The 19,250-nt window shown below is 55.7% G+C and overlaps 1 protein-coding gene across 4 annotated transcripts in view; it reads right to left on the bottom strand.

The window, feature by feature from the left end:
- Positions 1-19,250, bottom strand: part of LOC144762134 (cullin-9-like) — a 518,599-nt gene that overhangs the window by 424,009 nt on the left and 75,340 nt on the right. For 2 of the 4 annotated variants that reach the window (XM_078647277.1, XM_078647279.1), the window contains exon 1: positions 7,594-7,720. The exons of the other annotated variants lie outside the window; for them this stretch is intronic. In XM_078647277.1, coding sequence (XP_078503403.1) covers positions 7,594-7,600 — 7 coding nt within the window. In that variant the 5' untranslated portion in view covers positions 7,601-7,720. Of the gene's footprint in view, positions 1-7,593; positions 7,721-19,250 lie in introns of those variants that run through there. 4 annotated transcript variants of the gene reach the window in all.

Genomic DNA, 19,250 nt, shown 5'->3' with positions numbered 1-19,250 from the left:
CTAAGAGAGTCACCTCACAGACCCCAGGTCCCTCAGAGTCACCCTAAGAGTGTCAGCTCACAGACCCCAGGACCCTCAGAGTCACCCTAAGAGTGTCACCTCACAGACCCCAGGCCCTCAGAGTCACCCTAAGAGAGTCCCCTCACAGACCCCAGGACCCTCAGAGTCACCCTAAGAGTGTCACCTCACAGACCCCAGGCCCCTCAGAGTCACCCTAAGAGAGTCCCCTCACAGACCCCAGGACCCTCAGAGTCACCCTAAGAGTGTCCCTCACAGACCTCAGGTCTCTCAGAGTCACCCTAAGAGTGTCCCTCACAGACCCCAGGCCCCTCAGAGTCACCCTAAGAGTGTCCCCTCACAGACCCCAGGCCCCTCAGAGTCACCCTAAGAGTGTCCCTCACAGACCCCAGGCCCTCAGAGTCACCCTAAGAGTGTCCCTCACAGACCCCAGGCCCTCAGAGTCACCCTGAGAGTGTACCTCACAGACCCCAGGCCCCTCAGAGTCACCCTAAGAGTGTCAGCTCACAGACCCCAGGTCCCTCAGAGTCACCCTAAGAGTGTCCCTCACAGACCCCAGGCCCCTCAGAGTCACCCTAAGAGTGTCCCTCACAGACCCCAGGTCCCTCAGAGTCACCCTAAGAGTGTCAGTCACAGACCCCAGGCCCTCAGAGTCACCCTAAGAGAGTCCCCTCACAGACCCCAGGACCCTCAGAGTCACCCTAAGAGTGTCAGCTCACAGACCCCAGGTCCCTCAGAGTCACCCTAAGAGTGTCCCCTCACAGACCCCAGGTCCCTCAGAGTCACCCTAAGAGTGTCCCCTCACAGACCCCAGGCCCCTCAGAGTCACCCTAAGAGTGTCCCCTCACAGACCCCAGGTCCCTCAGAGTCACCCTAAGAGTGTCCCTAACAGACCCCAGGCCCTCAGAGTCACCCTGAGAGTGTCACCTCACAGACCCCAGGCCCCTCAGAGTCACCCTAAGAGTGTCCCCTCACAGACCCCAGGCCCCTCAGAGTCACCCTAAGAGTGTCCCCTCACAGACCCCAGGTCCCTCAGAGTCACCCTAAGAGTGTCCCTCACAGACCCCAGGCCCTCAGAGTCACCCTGAGAGTGTACCTCACAGACCCCAGGCCCCTCAGAGTCACCCTAAGAGTGTCAGCTCACAGACCCCAGGCCCCTCAGAGTCACCCTAAGAGTGTCCCCTCACAGACCCCAGGTCCCTCAGAGTCACCCTAAGAGTGTCCCTCACAGACCCCAGGCCCTCAGAGTCACCCTAAGAGAGTCCCCTCACAGACCCCAGGACCCTCAGAGTCACCCTAAGAGTGTCCCTCACAGACCTCAGGTCTCTCAGAGTCACCCTAAGAGTGTCCCTCACAGACCCCAGGCCCCTCAGAGTCACCCTAAGAGTGTCCCCTCACAGACCCCAGGCCCCTCAGAGTCACCCTAAGAGTGTCCCTCACAGACCCCAGGCCCTCAGAGTCACCCTAAGAGTGTCCCTCACAGACCTCAGGCCCTCAGAGTCACCCTGAGAGTGTCACCTCACAGACCCCAGGCCCCTCAGAGTCACCCTAAGAGTGTCCCCTCACAGACCCCAGGCCCCTCAGAGTCACCCTAAGAGTGTCCCCTCACAGACCCCAGGTCCCTCAGAGTCACCCTAAGAGTGTCCCTCACAGACCCCAGGCCCTCAGAGTCACCCTGAGAGTGTACCTCACAGACCCCAGGCCCCTCAGAGTCACCCTAAGAGTGTCAGCTCACAGACCCCAGGCCCCTCAGAGTCACCCTAAGAGTGTCCCTCACAGACCCCAGGCCCCTCAGAGTCACCCTAAGAGTGTCAGCTCACAGGCCCCAGGCCCCTCAGTCACTCTAAGAGGGTCCCTCACAGACCCCAGGTCCCTCAGAGTCACCCTAAGAGTGTCCCTCACAGACGCCAGGACCCTCAGAGTCACCCTAAGAGTGTCCCTCACAGACCCCAGGACCCTCAGAGTCACCCTGAGAGCGTCCCTCACAGACGCCAGGCCCCTCAGAGTCACCCTAAGAGTGTCCCCTCACAGACCCCAGGACCCTCAGAGTCACCCTAAGAGTGTCAGCTCACAGACCCCAGGCCCCTCGGAGTCACCCTGAGAGCGTCCCTCACAGACCCCAGGACCCTCAGAGTCACCCTAAGAGTGTCCCCTCACAGACCCCAGGACCCTCAGAGTCACCCTAAGAGTGTCCCTCACAGACCCCAGGACCCTCAGAGTCACCCTAAGAGTGTCAGCTCACAGACCCCAGGCCCCTCAGAGTCACCCTAAGAGTGTCAGCTCACAGACCCCAGGCCCCTCGGAGTCACCCTGAGAGCGTCCCTCACAGACGCCAGGACCCTCAGAGTCACCCTAAGAGTGTCCCCTCACAGACCCCAGGACCCTCAGAGTCACCCTAAGAGTGTCCCCTCACAGACCCCAGGCCCCTCAGAGTCACCCTAAGAGTGTCAGCTCACAGACCCCAGGACCCTCAGAGTCACCCTAAGAGTGTCCCCTCACAGACCCCAGGTCCCTCAGTCACCCTAAGAGTGTCAGCTCACAGACCCCAGGACCCTCAGAGTCACCCTAAGAGTGTCCCCTCACAGGCCCCAGGCCCCTCAGTCACTCTAAGAGGGTCCCTCACAGACCCCAGGTCCCTCAGAGTCACCCTAAGAGTGTCCCTCACAGACGCCAGGCCCCTCAGAGTCACCCTAAGAGTGTCAGCTCACAGACCCCAGGCCCCTCGGAGTCACCCTGAGAGCGTCCCTCACAGATGCCAGGCCCCTCAGAGTCACCCTAAGAGTGTCCCCTCACAGACCCCGCGTCCCTCAGAGTCACCCTAAGAGTGTCCCCTCACAGACCCCAGGCCCCTCAGAGTCACCCTGAGAGTGTACCTCACAGACCCCGCGTCCCTCAGAGTCACCCTAAGAGTGTCCCTCACAGACCCCAGGTCCCTCAGTCACCCTAAGAGAGTCACCTCACAGACCCCAGGTCCCTCAGAGTCACCCTAAGAGTGTCAGCTCACAGACCCCAGGACCCTCAGAGTCACCCTAAGAGTGTCACCTCACAGACCCCAGGCCCTCAGAGTCACCCTAAGAGAGTCCCCTCACAGACCCCAGGACCCTCAGAGTCACCCTAAGAGTGTCCCTCACAGACCTCAGGTCTCTCAGAGTCACCCTAAGAGTGTCCCTCACAGACCCCAGGCCCCTCAGAGTCACCCTAAGAGTGTCCCTCACAGACCCCAGGCCCTCAGAGTCACCCTAAGAGTGTCCCTCACAGACCCCAGGCTCTCAGAGTCACCCTGAGAGTGTCACCTCACAGACCCCAGGCCCCTCAGAGTCACCCTAAGAGTGTCCCCTCACAGACCCCAGGCCCCTCAGAGTCACCCTAAGAGTGTCCCCTCACAGACCCCAGGTCCCTCAGAGTCACCCTAAGAGTGTCCCTCACAGACCCCAGGCCCTCAGAGTCACCCTGAGAGTGTACCTCACAGACCCCAGGCCCCTCAGAGTCACCCTAAGAGTGTCAGCTCACAGACCCCAGGCCCCTCAGAGTCACCCTAAGAGTGTCCCCTCACAGACCCCAGGTCCCTCAGAGTCACCCTAAGAGTGTCCCTCACAGACCCCAGGCCCCTCAGAGTCACCCTAAGAGTGTCCCCTCACAGACCCCAGGCCCCTCAGAGTCACCCTAAGAGTGTCCCTCACAGACCCCAGGCCCTCAGAGTCACCCTAAGAGTGTCCCTCACAGACCTCAGGCCCTCAGAGTCACCCTGAGAGTGTCACCTCACAGACCCCAGGCCCCTCAGAGTCACCCTAAGAGTGTCCCCTCACAGACCCCATGCCCCTCAGAGTCACCCTAAGAGTGTCCCCTCACAGACCCCAGGTCCCTCAGAGTCACCCTAAGAGTGTCCCTCACAGACCCCAGGCCCTCAGAGTCACCCTGAGAGTGTACCTCACAGACCCCAGGCCCCTCAGAGTCACCCTAAGAGTGTCAGCTCACAGACCCCAGGCCCCTCAGAGTCACCCTAAGAGTGTCAGCTCACAGACACCAGGCCCTCAGAGTCACCCTAAGAGAGTCCCCTCACAGACCCCAGGACCCTCAGAGTCACCCTAAGAGTGTCACCTCACAGACCCCAGGCCCCTCAGAGTCACCCTAAGAGTGTCCCCTCACAGACCCCAGGCCCCTCAGAGTCACCCTAAGAGTGTCCCCTCACAGACCCCAGGCCCCTCAGAGTCACCCTAAGAGTGTCACCTCACAGACCCCAGGCCCCTCAGAGTCACCCTAAGAGTGTCCCCTCACAGACCCCAGGCCCCTCAGAGTCACCCTAAGATTGTCCCTCACAGACCCCAGGTCCCTCAGAGTCACCCTAAGAGTGTCCCTCACAGACCCCAGGCCCTCAGAGTCACCCTAAGAGAGTCCCCTCACAGACCCCAGGACCCTCAGAGTCACCCTGAGAGTGTCCCCTCACAGACCCCAGGACCCTCAGAGTCACCCTAAGAGTGTCAGCTCACAGACCCCAGGTCCCTCAGAGTCACCCTAAGAGTGTCCCTCACAGACCCCAGGCCCCTCAGAGTCACCCTAAGAGTGTCCCCTCACAGACCCCAGGACCCTCAGAGTCACCCTAAGAGTGTCCCCTCACAGACCTCAGGTCCCTCAGAGTCACCCTAAGAGTGTCCCTCACAGACCCCAGGCCCCTCAGAGTCACCCTAAGAGTGTCCCCTCACAGACCCCAGGACCCTCAGAGTCACCCTAAGAGTGTCCCCTCACAGACCTCAGGTCCCTCAGAGTCACCCTAAGAGTGTCCCTCACAGACCCCAGGCCCCTCAGAGTCACCCTAAGAGTGTCCCCTCACAGACCTCAGGTCTCTCAGAGTCACCCTAAGAGTGTCCCCTCACAGACCTCAGGCCCCTCAGAGTCACCCTAAGAGTGTCCCTCACAGACCTCAGGCCCCTCAGAGTCACCCTAAGAGTGTCCCCTCACAGACCCCAGGTCCCTCAGTCACCCTAAGAGTGTCAGCTCACAGACCCCAGGACCCTCAGAGTCACCCTAAGAGTGTCCCCTCACAGACCCCAGGTCCCTCAGAGTCACCCTAAGAGTGTCCCCTCACAGACCCCAGGTCCCTCAGAGTCACCCTAAGAGTGTCCCCTCACAGACCCCAGGACCCTCAGAGTCACCCTAAGAGTGTCCCTCACAGACCCCAGCTCCCTCGGAGTCACCCTAAGAGTGTCCCTCACAGACCCCAGGCCCCTCAGAGTCACCCTAAGAGTGTCCCCTCACAGACCCCAGGACCCTCAGAGTCACCCTAAGAGTGTCCCTCACAGACCCCAGGCCCCTCAGAGTCACCCTAAGAGTGTCCCCTCACAGACCTCAGGTCTCTCAGAGTCACCCTAAGAGTGTCCCCTCACAGACCTCAGGCCCCTCAGAGTCACCCTAAGAGTGTCCCTCACAGACCTCAGGCCCCTCAGAGTCACCCTAAGAGTGTCCCCTCACAGACCCCAGGTCCCTCAGTCACCCTAAGAGTGTCAGCTCACAGACCCCAGGACCCTCAGAGTCACCCTAAGAGTGTCCCCTCACAGACCCCAGGCCCCTCAGAGTCACCCTAAGAGTGTCCCCTCACAGACCCCAGGTCCCTCAGTCACCCTAAGAGTGTCCCCTCACAGACCCCAGGCCCCTCAGAGTCACCCTAAGAGTGTCCCCTCACAGACCCCAGGCCCCTCAGAGTCACCCTAAGAGTGTCCCCTCACAGACCCCAGGTCCCTCAGTCACCCTAAGAGTGTCCCTCACAGACCCCAGGCCCCTCAGAGTCACCCTAAGAGTGTCCCCTCACAGACCCCAGGCCCCTCAGAGTCACCCTAAGAGTGTCCCTCACAGACGCCAGGCCCTCAGAGTCACCCTAAGAGTGTCCCTCACAGACCCCGGGCCCCTCAGAGTCACCCTAAGAGTGTCCCTCACAGACCCCAGGCCCCTCAGAGTCACCCTAAGAGTGTCCCTCACAGACCCCAGGCCCCTCAGAGTCACCCTAGGAGTGTCACCTCACAGACCCCAGGCCCTCAGAGTCACCCTAAGAGTGTCCCTCACAGACCTCAGGCCCTCAGAGTCACCCTGAGAGTGTCACCTCACAGACCCCAGGCCCCTCAGAGTCACCCTAAGAGTGTCCCTCACAGACCCCAGGACCCTCAGAGTCACCCTAAGAGTGTCCCTCACAGACCCCAGGACCCTCAGAGTCACCCTAAGAGTGTCACCTCACAGACCCCAGGCCCCTCAGAGTCACCCTAAGAGTGTCAGCTCACAGACCCCAGGCCCCTCAGAGTCACCCTAAGAGTGTCCCTCACAGACCCCAGGCCCTCAGAGTCACCCTAAGAGTGTCCCTCACAGACCCCAGGCCCCTCAGAGTCACCCTAAGAGTGTCCCCTCACAGACCCCAGGACCCTCAGAGTCACCCTAAGAGTGTCCCTCACAGACCCCAGGCCCTCAGAGTCACCCTAAGAGTGTCACCTCACAGACCTCAGGTCTCTCAGAGTCACCCTAAGAGTGTCCCTCACAGACGCCAGGCCCTCAGAGTCACCCTAAGAGTGTCAGCTCACAGACCCCAGGACCCTCAGAGTCACCCTAAGAGTGTCACCTCACAGACCCCAGGCCCCTCAGAGTCACCCTAAGAGTGTCACCTCACAGACCCCAGGACCCTCAGAGTCACCCTAAGAGTGTCCCTCACAGACCCCAGGCCCTCAGAGTCACCCTGAGAGTGTACCTCACAGACCCCAGGTCCCTCAGAGTCACCCTAAGAGTGTCCCTCACAGACCCCAGGCCCTCAGAGTCACCCTAAGAGAGTCCCCTCACAGACGCCAGGACCCTCAGAGTCACCCTAAGAGTGTCCCTCACAGACCTCAGGTCTCTCAGAGTCACCCTAAGAGTGTCCCTCACAGACCCCAGGCCCTCAGAGTCACCCTAAGAGTGTCCCCTCACAGACCCCAGGTCTCTCAGAGTCACCCTAAGAGTGTCCCTCACAGACCCCAGGCCCTCAGAGTCACCCTGAGAGTGTACCTCACAGACCCCAGGTCCCTCAGAGTCACCCTAAGAGTGTCACCTCACAGACCCCAGGACCCTCAGAGTCACCCTAAGAGTGTCACCTCACAGACCCCAGGACCCTCAGAGTCACCCTAAGAGTGTCACCTCACAGACCCCAGGCCCTCAGAGTCACCCTAAGAGTGTCACCTCACAGACCCCAGGACCCTCAGAGTCACCCTAAGAGTGTCCCTCACAGACCCCAGGCCCTCAGAGTCACCCTGAGAGTGTACCTCACAGACCCCAGGTCCCTCAGAGTCACCCTAAGAGTGTCCCTCACAGACCCCAGGCCCTCAGAGTCACCCTAAGAGAGTCCCCTCACAGACGCCAGGACCCTCAGAGTCACCCTAAGAGTGTCCCTCACAGACCTCAGGTCTCTCAGAGTCACCCTAAGAGTGTCCCTCACAGACCCCAGGCCCTCAGAGTCACCCTAAGAGTGTCCCTCACAGACGCCAGGCCCCTCAGAGTCACCCTAAGAGTGTCCCTCACAGACCCCGGGCCCCTCAGAGCCCCCTCACCCCGCAGGGGCCCCCTCACCGTCCATGGCGGCCCCCGGGTCCTCCCTGCAGTGCCCGGGGCAGGCTCGGCTGTCAGAGGCTCGGCTCGCTCTGTGGCGTGTGGTTGGAGCGCCCACGCCCCTTTACAGGAAGTCCTGGCGAGAGGCAGGAGGGGGCGGGCTGCCGGCGCGTGAAGTCAGTCTCATGTGTGGGAGGGCATCCACCCACCCCGGCTCCTCACCCGGCAGGAATGCGCCTCCCCGGCCGGCACCGGGCAGGGAAGGGCCGCGCCTCACACGGGCGCCTAGACACCCCTGGACCGGGCTCAAGGCGCTGCATGCACAGGGGCGGGGGTCACCTACAGTCACTGGCAGTGGCAGGAAGTCTGTCCTGGTGGGTTCACTGGGTGGCTTCTAGGCTGCCTTATAGGGGGTTTCACCGGGTCCAGGCACCTGCTGCAGAGGCCGCTGTCTGCCCAGCAGATGTAAGGGCTTGAGATAGTCCTGGGGTTAATGCGCTTGCTGCAGAGATCTGGCTTTTCCCTCAAAGCACCAGAGGTTCAAGAGCTGTAAAGCGCCTCGTGCGTGTTACACGCGGAGCACGGGTTCATAGTTCACGCAGGCAGCTCGGTGGGTCACTGCTCCTGTCACAGAGATCTTAGTCACTTGCAGTTCAGAAGGTGCAATCTTCACATAGCAGGGGGAGGGGGGGTTCTCTGTCACCACTGGTTAACTTCTACAACACGTGCCAAGGCCGGGAGACCTCTCAGGGGCCACGGCAGCTCTAAATATGCTACACTCTGGACTGCACTGCCACTGGCTGACCCACAGCGGGCACAGGCTGACCCACAGCGGGCACAGGCTGACCCACAGCGGGCACAGGCTGACCCACAGCGGGCACTGGCTGACCCACAGCGGGCACTGGCTGACCCACAGCGGGCACTGGCTGACCCACAGCCGGCACAGGCTGACCCACAGCCGGCACAGGCTGACCCACAGCGGGCCCTGGCTGACCCAAAGCCGGCACAGGCTGACCCACAGCCGGCACTGGCTGACCCACAGCTGGCACTGGCTGACCCACAGCTGGCACTGGCTGACCCAAAGCGGGCACTGGCTGACCCACAGCGGGCACTGGCTGACCCACAGCGGGCACAGGCTGACCCACAGCGGGCACAGGCTGACCCACAGCGGGCACAGGCTGACCCACAGCGGGCACAGGCTGACCCACAGCGGGCACAGGCTGACCCACAGCGGGCACTGGCTGACCCACAGCGGGCACTGGCTGACCCACAGCGGGCACTGGCTGACCCACAGCGGGCACTGGCTGACCCACAGCCGGCACAGGCTGACCCACAGCCGGCACAGGCTGACCCACAGCCGGCACAGGCTGACCCACAGCGGGCCCTGGCTGACCCAAAGCCGGCACAGGCTGACCCACAGCTGGCACTGGCTGACCCACAGCTGGCACTGGCTGACCCAAAGCTGGCACTGGCTGACCCACAGCGGGCACTGGCTGACCCACAGCGGGCACTGGCTGACCCACAGCGGGCACAGGCTGACCCACAGCGGGCACAGGCTGACCCAAAGCTGCCACTGGCTGACCCACAGCGGGCACAGGCTGACCCAAAGCTGGCACTGGCTGACCCAAAGCCGGCACTGGTTGACCCAAAGCCGGCACTGGCTGACCCAAAGCCGGCACAGGCTGACCCACAGCGGGCACAGGCTGACCCAAAGCCGGCACAGGCTGACCCAAAGCCGGCACAGGCTGACCCACAGCCGGCACTGGCTGACCCACAGCCGGCACAGGCTGACCCACAGCGGGCACAGGCTGACCCACAGCCGGCACTGGCTGACCCAAAGCCGGCACTGGCTGACCCAAAGCCGGCACTGGCTGACCCAAATCCGGCACTGGCTGACCCAAAGCCGGCACTGGCTGACCCAAAGCCGGCACTGGCTGACCCACGGCTGGCACAGGCTGACCCACGGCTGGCACAGGCTGACCCACAGCGGGCACAGGCTGACCCACAGCGGGCACAGGCTGACCCACAGTGGGCACAGGCTGACCCACAGCCGGCACTGGCTGACCCAAAGCCGGCACTGGCTGACCCAAAGCCGGCACAGGCTGACCCACAGCCGGCACAGGCTGACCCACAGCGGGCACTGGCTGACCCACAGCGGGCACTGGCTGACCCACAGCGGGCACTGGCTGACCCACAGCGGGCACAGGCTGACCCACAGCCGGCACTGGCTGACCCAAAGCCGGCACTGGCTGACCCACAGCCGGCACAGGCTGACCCACAGCCGGCACAGGCTGACCCACAGCGGGCACTGGCTGACCCACAGCGGGCACTGGCTGACCCACAGCGGGCACTGGCTGACCCACAGCGGGCACTGGCTGACCCACAGCCGGCACTGGCTGACCCAAAGCCGGCACTGGCTGACCCAAAGCCGGCACTGGCTGACCCACAGCGGGCACAGGCTGACCCACAGCTGGCACAAGCTGACCCACAGCGGGCACAAGCTGACCCACAGCGGGCACAGGCTGACCCACAGCCGGCACTGGCTGACCCACAGCCGGCACTGGCTGACCCACAGCTGGCACTGGCTGACCCACAGCTGGCACTGGCTGACCCACAGCGGGCACTGGCTGACCCACAGCGGGCACTGGCTGACCCACAGCGGGCACTGGCTGACCCACAGCAGGCACTGGCTGACCCACAGCGGGCACAGGCTGACCCACAGCGGGCACAGGCTGACCCACAGCGGGCACAGGCTGACCCACAGCGGGCACAGGCTGACCCACAGCGGGCACAGGCTGACCCAAAGCTGGCACAGGCTGACCCACAGCGGGCACAGGCTGACCCACAGAGGGCACAGGCTGTCCCACAGCTGGCACTGGCTAACCCAAAGCTGGCACAGGCTGACCCACAGCTGGCACAGGCTGACCCACAGCGGGCACAGGCTGACCCACAGCGGGCACAGGCTGACCCACAGCGGGCACAGGCTGACCCACAGCGGGCACAGGCTGACCCACAGCGGGCACAGGCTGACCCACAGCGGGCACAGGCTGACCCACAGCGGGCACTGGCTGACCCACAGCGGGCACTGGCTGACCCACAGCCGGCACAGGCTGACCCACAGCTGGCACTGGCTGACTCACAGCTGGCACATGCTGACCCACAGCGGGCACAGGCTGACCCACAGCCGGCACTGGCTGACCCAAAGCCGGCACTGGCTGACCCAAAGCCGGCACTGGCTGACCCACAGCCGGCACAGGCTGACCCACAGCTGGCACTGGCTGACTCACAGCTGGCACTGGCTGACCCACAGCGGGCACAGGCTGACCCACAGCCGGCACTGGCTGACCCAAAGCCGGCACTGGCTGACCCAAAGCCGGCACTGGCTGACCCAAAGCCGGCACTGGCTGACCCACAGCTGGCACAGGCTGACCCACAGCTGGCACAGGCTGACCCACAGCAGGCACAGGCTGACCCACAGCGGGCACAGGCTGACCCACAGCGGTCACAGGCTGAGCACCCTGGCATTATTTTTTTAAATCCTACCTTTAATGGGTAAACAATTTGCTCATGTACTTTAAGTAAAAAACAAACTGACAGCGCCACCAAAAGGTGAACTGCCTTAAATATGTGCAGGTGCTGCCAAGCACCGGAGAACACCACAACAAATTAAGCACTGACTGACACCCTACGTTCACATGAGCAGAGCTATAGCAAGTGCTATTTAAATTGTTAAACTCAAATAAAAAGATAAAGTACATGAGTATCTCTCGCATACAAAGATTGAAGAGAGTCAAAACTCAGCCTCTAAGCGATAGTTTCTGTTTTAGGCCCGTGAAGTGATAATAAGACGGGCCCTTCCCTCCCTCCACGGCACTGGCATCGGGCATCGGGCATGTGAGGCTAGGCAGGGCCCTCCAAGAAGTACAAAGCGCAAACAGCAGCAGAGCAGGGCCAGGACCCTCTCTCCCCCCACTCCTGTAGGCATGTACAGGCGCTACTGAATGTGTCACGGTGTCAGCTAGTTACAGTGTGTAGGAGAGTAGGGTCTGCTATCCTATGGTCACCCCCACTTTTTGCTGCGATTTACTGGTTTTTCGACTTTAGTGTGGCTGTGGCCCTGCTAATCAGACCCACAGCCCAGCTGTTCTCTCTCTAAATTGATACCATGTACTTTAGGTACATCCCAGATTGGTTACTGGGTCACCCTTGTGAGCCCCTATATAGTGTACCATAGGTACCCAGGGCATAGGTGCATCCAAGGCCTACCAGGGGCTGCAGCATGTATTATGCCACCTCTGGCTGGCCTTCCAAACTGACACTACAGCCTGATCACTCAGCTTGGGTAAGGTCGTGTAATCACCCCATACTTAGATATAGTATATCTATATCTACCTTGTATATAGACACATATGAACCTATAAGTCACTCCTATGGCAGGCCTTGACAATCCTGGAGGCAGAGTGCTTGGTTTTATGTGAGATGGTGCCCTAGCATGAGCTGAGCCCCTCTGCAGCTTTCGGAGCCATGTCCTTATAGCTGTTCTAGGATATTGCCATACCATATACTCTTAAGTGCATTATAATCCTCGCGGTTAATGCTAACTTTGGTTTGGCTTTATCGAAACATGTCGTGTAAGGTGTCATATGCTTTGGAATACTACCCCCCCCCCCCAATTCTGGCGGTGGGGGTAGCATTCCACCCTTCTAGAGGGAAAAGACATATAGTTACTGGTAAACCCGGTTAAAGTTGAACAGAGCCTCAGCATCACAAAATGGATGCTGCTGCCACAGACACGAGTCTGCCCTCCTGCTGCTGGACGAAACTCCATCAGGGGAGGCCTGGACAATAGGTTTCCGGTCCCGGGAGGTGCCAGCACCTCCCCAGACAGGCTGATGTGTATTGGGGCAGGGAGGGATGCATTCAGTGAATGCTTTCCAGACACTGCCTGGGGCACACAAGGTGCTCCATGCATTTCCCAGTTCAAACCGGTTGCTGGGGCACTCCAGCCCCTGCTCTGGCGCGAAACTGGACAAAGGGCAAAACGTATACTGTGCAACTTATCGTATGCTAATTAGGTAACTTGTATTGTACTTTTACCTCTGACCTCACATTTGTATTTAGAAAAAATTAAACTGACTGGGATATTTCAGGTATTGACGGACAAAGTGGCAATTTGATCTTATGTTCACTCTTTGTATAGCCAACAGTAGTGTGCTGTAGTTCATAATTGTAGGTATATATTTGCCATTGTTGGATTCATATCTAGACTCGGTAATAATTATGTTAGGTTAATTACACTTTCTTTGCTTCTTGATAAGTAATTGAATAGAAATATTCGGAATACATCGGAAGTATCACCGACGGAGCGATGAGCATCCTTTCCCTTCTTTCAGATTCCCTTTTTCCTCCCTGCTAGTATTGTAATCACATCTAGCATAACGGAGGACAGTTGTGTTTTTATTGTGCACATTCACTTTTGTCTTCCAGACTCTCCCTACGACACTTCAATTCTCTTTAGGTATGATCTTCTCAACTAGTCCTTCATTGTTTTTCAACACATGCATGTTTTTATAATATGACACTCCTTTGGTTGTTGTTTTTCTTATCGTTTGTGCGTGTCCCCCTGCCCTGCGTGTTCCACAGATTGCATTTGCGATCTCACATTTTTCCCCCCACAACGTTCTTTATCTCACATCACGCATGACATAGGTTGTTTCGATCCAAAAGTTTACCACCCAGATCCTTCAGTCACCTATGTAAAAGATGTCACCCACTCTCACATCGCCGTTTTTTGATCACGCGTTCAGTGGTTTCCTTTGGCTGTGGTCCAATGTTAAGGAAAATGTCACATACTATTTGGTTACTGTATGATGTTGTCATGTACCCCATCACCTCCCTTTGTATCCCCCCCAGCCCTGAGGAGTCGCGGGAAGACTGTCCCATATGCGACGAAACACGTGTCGGCTGGTTCTCTTGAACATTAAAGACACCTTTTCTAACGACTGATTCCAAGAAAACCAATTATTTGTTTGCAAATGTACCGCTTTGTCTCCATTGTCTCAAGTGTCTACACTGACATTACTGTTCATTAATTAGAGTGTACATAGGTTTCTGTTATTTACTGTACGCAGTGTTAGCCTGGGCTGACACTATATGGAGGGGTTATAGGGCTCATCCCCTCAACCTTTTTGCACCTCACAGTCTACTAAGAATCGTTAAATATTATTGCGCTAATACTTAGCTGTGCGCCCTTTTTCCTTGAACCGGACTAAAAACCCTTTTCTCAGACCCTTAAAACATCTCTGGCCACAGGTCAGCCACTTGTAAAAGGTACCATGGGTACCCAGGACACTGTGATCAGGGAAGGTCTCTAAGGGCTACAGCACTTAATATGCCACCCTTAGAAGCCCTATACCCTGACACACACTGCCATTGCAGGCTGCGTGTTTTGGTGCAGAGAAAAATGAAAAGTCTACAAAGCAAACATCCCTGTGTGCCCTGCCTGCAACACACTGCCTGGGACCTAGGTAAGTCACCCCTCTAGCAGGCTGCACTAGCCCCCATGTGAGGGTACTGTGGCATGAGCTCTGAACCCACAGTGTCTAAGTCCATTCTTAGACATTGTATGTGTTGTAAAGCCATAAACAGTATATGGTCTGGGAGTTGGTCATTACAAACCCCACAGCTCCATGATGGCTTTACTAAAAACCTGGGAAGTTTGGTAGCAAACGTCTCAGCACATTAAACTCACACTGATGCCAGTGTGGGATTTAATGTAAAATGCACCACAGAGGGCAACTTAGAGATGACCCCTGAAAAACGACCAGCCCTGGTGTGGTTCCTGAATGCCTACACATTTGCCACCACCAGACAGGTTTCTGGATCGCTGGTTTGAGAGCCTCTGCTCTCTAGGAGGGGGGTGAGTGGGTGTGGGCAAAGGGAGAGGGGGGGAGAGGGGGCAGAGTTGTCCTTGGTTCTGAAGCGTGAGCCACGAGAGAGCCGGTTTTACAACGTACATGGTGCGGAACAAGGTGAAAAACGTTGACAATGAAGCCACTGCCAACGTCAGATGAACATTTTGCGGTGTTCCCTCAAAGTGCAGTGTTGATTAAAGGGGGGGGGTTGCCAGACTGGCGACCAACAAGCCTTGGCAATAATAAGCACAGCAGAATTGGGCTGACGTCCAGAGTTCCTTGGGAATACGGTAGCCGCCTGAAACTTCATGGAGGTCAGGACTACGTTTCCCACAATGCACTAGAGAATCTACTTTTGGACGATTCCTTGAAGGGCTAGCGATTCTTTGATTCTTTGGATCTAGTACGCTGTTTTTACCTGCGGTTGAATGGGACTAATGCTATAGGCTAGAGGAGTCTTAAGTTGCTGCTAGCTCTCACAGGGGTCACCCTCTGTTTGGGGAAGCCGAGCTTTAGCCTAGGCCAAGTCACAATCATGAAGTTCCAGGAGGGTTGCCACAGGTACAGTGTATCCCTCTTTTGGTTTGTGCAAGACCCATTGTTGCAAACTCTGGTCTCCTCTTTGTCCTCTTTGATGCAGGTAGGTTCAGAACGGAGGTTCTGGTGTCAGAGGTAGCCCTTAAATCCTAGATTATGAGGCGTTAGGGGTGTGGATGCAAGTGGCCAAGGGGGTACTAGCCCCTGAGGTGACCACATCTGGATTTGTAGGTCACCTTTTCTACTCCGTACCTACTATTCTACCACTTTTTAAAAAGGGCAGAAGTCTTCCTTAGCTGTACAAACCAGGTAGCCCACCCTAGAGGTGTGGATAGCCTGCTGGGGTGTACACCTCAGGAATACCTAACTTTCCCAGCTGCCCGGGTGCAAATATGCCTGGGGGAGGGCCATTTCCTCCTTTGGCACGCAGCCTGATTGAATATCACAGGCGGTGTAGTCTTTGAAGCACACCGCCTTGATGTGCTGCTTCACTAGCCAGCCTGTCGGGGAGGGAGGTGTGACTTCCTCCCCATCCAGGCCATTGTTTCTTACTACTGGCAAAGTTCACACCTCCTGGCAGGGGGTCTGATTCCGGTCTTGGCGGCAGCAAGTGTGGGCTGGCAGTCAGAGCACAGGAAGGCTGGTGCAACCAGTTGGGCAACATTGAAGATAGCCACGCAAGTGCACGCCACAGAGTCCTAGACACAAGATGTGTGTCTGGGGTGATATGGCACATTGTTCGATACCAAACACAACATATTTAAGTGTACCATAATGGTGCTGCCAACCTCAGGACTGCCAGGGTGGCAGCTCATGTTATCCTATGGACCGTCTATCACTTATAGTGTGCTTTAACTGTAAAGGCCAGTATAGGGACATATAAGCTTGCCCTTACCTGTGCACACCTTTGTTAAATGTACCTTGCCTCCTGAGGTTAGACGGCCTTCCTTAGGGGGGATTGGCATATTTGAAAAATACTGCATTGACGTGGCCACACATGGTGAGGGCAAAGTCGAGTTCGATCAGTGGCACTGCTCCTGCAGTCTGCAATGGCAGGCCTGCTGTCAGTGGTTTACTTGCGTCACTCAGGGTGCTACAAACAGTGCTTCAGGCCTTCAGGACCTGTTTAACACCCATACTTTTTGCCCTCATACTGGCATATCTGCAGGCTCTGGTGTGGACTCAGCAAGCCGTACAGTCCAAGGAGAGTTTAGATTTAAGTTACTGACTTTCGAAAGCTCTATAATGCCTATTCATTCGGTGAAAGAGTTCAGATTATATGGGACAAGAGTTTACTGCTGAGAAGAGAGAATGTGAGGCGAGGGCCTCCGGTAACTCAGAAGTTCAGATGGTTAAAGATATCTTCTGAGATAGTGAGAGGAGAGTCAGGATGTCAGCACCTGAAAGAATGCTTCTAGTTGAAGTACAAGTTGCCCCAGAGAAAGAGAGGACGCATTTGTTTTAAAACAGGTCTTAAGACCATTGTCTGGTTGGATGTCTCTGGAAAATTTTATAAGGAATTGGTCGGATTATGATAGCCTTTATCTTGAGTTTTGGTGGCCTCCAGGCGCAGATTGTTTCTGGTCAAACAAGTTGGAACTAGTTATGTTCAGAATGTATACTGGCCCCAGAATGAGTCAAGCAGAGCTTTAATGTTACAGGTAAAAGGGGGCCGGAGAAAGATTCACTGTGCAAGGGACACACACAGTAAACAAAGGAAGGAACCAGTAAACCTCCCCACACACAAAAGATACTTCCATCCCCAGCACAAGTTCCAACCGTCAAGTAATGGGGAGTAATGAGGAGTGGAGAGACCTTTACTCAGGCGTGCCAGTATGAAGGCTCCCCCCCAGGAGTAGAGGTAAAAAGCGACTGCAATTAGAATACAACTCTCTTCCCAGTATCGCCCATTATTTTAAAACCTTACATGTTGGGGCAGTACCAACGGTGCTGCAGGGCAGGGGGCTGAAGTGTACCACCTGCCAGCAGAAGCTTCCTCGACTGATTAACAGTCTTGAAATGTGGAGCACAACCAGAGGACATCAAACTGTTGGACTTACTAGAGGAAAAATATAGGGCTACAGAGCAAACAAACTGGTTCAAGGATACACAGCGTTTCCAAGTCATGCGGAGCGGCTTTCTGTTACACGAGGAAGAATCACTGGAGGTGGCAAGCATGTGAAATGCACAAATACTGCATTTATTTCCTTCCTCTGGAACACGCCTTATTTCAGTGAGACGGCGCATCTTTGGAGTTTGGCCTTATAGTGAGTACAACAGGTGTGCAGGCAAGAGTCAATGTAACTAAGTGACTGTGCTCGTCAGTGTCCCCGTTTGCTGGATTTTTTTATTTTTTTAAATTAGAATTCCATAGCAGCCAGATACATAACTGAAAACATGCATCAAAACATCAATCATTGTCAATATAAGCCCCGGTCATGACTAATGCCCCCGACATCAGAATAGCGTGAAGTACAAACTGTGTTGCACATAATATAATTCATTACCCAGCCATAGAATCCCTCAGCCCCCCAAATCAATAACCCTAATTTCCTTTTTCTATATCCTTTCACAGCATATAGACTGTATTCCATATTGTACACATTGAGAAACTTGGCACGCCACATCTCAAAAGACGGGGCCTAATGATATAGCCAAAGAGAAGCAATTGTCAACCGAGCGACCGCCGTGGCCATAAAAATTAGATAACGGTGCTTATACAGTAGCTGGCCCTGGCGGAGATCGTCCCCAATTCCGAGCATTATCATAGATTGAGAAATTTTAACATGATCCCCAATTATTTCGGACAAAAACCTCTCTGTAGGTTCTATCGGAGAGTCCAATACAGGACACGCAAAGAACACTTGCAAAATGTCTGCGCTGTCCTTTCCACAGCGGAAACACTTCCCATCATGCTGACCCCCCCACTTCATCATTTTAACAGGGATGTGATACAAATTGAATAACATTTTATAATGTTGACTTAAGGTTAGCTGCCAGAAAGATCCTCCCAGCCAAGTCAATGGCTTTTTCCAGTGAAATTTCTGGGTTCCCCAACCAAGTTCTCCGTCGCATATTATACTTGTCTAGATCATCCGTTCTACCCTCTAGAAGTGTTTTATAAATTACCCCAATGTTTCCCTGTCGTCTAATAATTTCTACAATTTTAGACTTAGTAATGCGGATAGGGTGTTTTCCCAAGAAGTCCCTTAATTGCAAGTATTTTAAAAATTGGGTTGAGGGTAGATGGAATTTCTCCGCAAACTCCGCAAATAAGTATAATCGCCCATCGGCATAATACATGTCGCCGAGTCGGGTAATCCCCTTCCTTCTCCAGACTGAGGCCACCTGGTCCCAAAAGATCGGGGGCAGCCCTCCCGTGGCATTGGTAGGGGTGTACATGGAAAGTACGGGAATCTTGAAGCTTTTCCGTACAATCTTCCAGACTTTAAAAACAGCATTTAGTACATTAAAGTGCATTCTTTTAAAGTAGCTGCCATCCAATCTTTTGAATAGAAAGTGCTTCACCTCTGACCCAAGAATCATCTGGTAAATTGAGGGGGCTTCGGCCAAATTGCTAATCTCTTCTCGGTAAGCAAAATACGTGCATTAACCAGAATACAAGAATAATAATAAAAAGCAAAATCGGGTATAGACCATCCTCCTCTTTCACGAGAGAGGGTCATATATCGGGCAGCCCTTCGAGGTTTCCCCGGGGCCCACATAAACCTAGCACAGAGTGACTGTAGATACTGAATTTGTTTAGAAAATACCTCCAGGGGCACTGCCGTAAAAAAATACATAACCCGCGGTAAAACCTTAATCTTCAGAACATTAGCTCTGCCAACTAATGACAAATGGAGATTCTCCCACCTTTCAAGTAAGCGTTTTACTGCCCCGATAATATCGCCCCAATTAACCTCGACAATCTCTTTGACTGAGGTACGGATCTTAATAACCAGATAAGTGGCTTCCATAACAAATCTAACGCCCCCATCCATTGCTTGGCTTGTACATAAGATTTGGGTTTTAGCAGTATTAAGTTTATACCCAGAAGCTGCCCTAAAAATCTGCACTAGAGATTCTATTTGGGGTATAGCGAGGCACGGATTGGAAGTAACGATCGCAATATCGTCAGCATAAGCCATTACACAGAACCGTTCTTGTTGTACAATAAAAGGCAGGATCTTTTTACTCTGTTCTAACATAATAATAAAGGGGTTAATA

The sequence above is a fragment of the Lissotriton helveticus genome, chromosome 6 (genome assembly GCF_964261635.1).
Source record: "Lissotriton helveticus chromosome 6, aLisHel1.1, whole genome shotgun sequence".
NCBI classification, from domain to species: Eukaryota; Metazoa; Chordata; class Amphibia; order Caudata; family Salamandridae; genus Lissotriton; species Lissotriton helveticus.
This window is presented reverse-complemented; position numbering and strand designations above follow the sequence as displayed.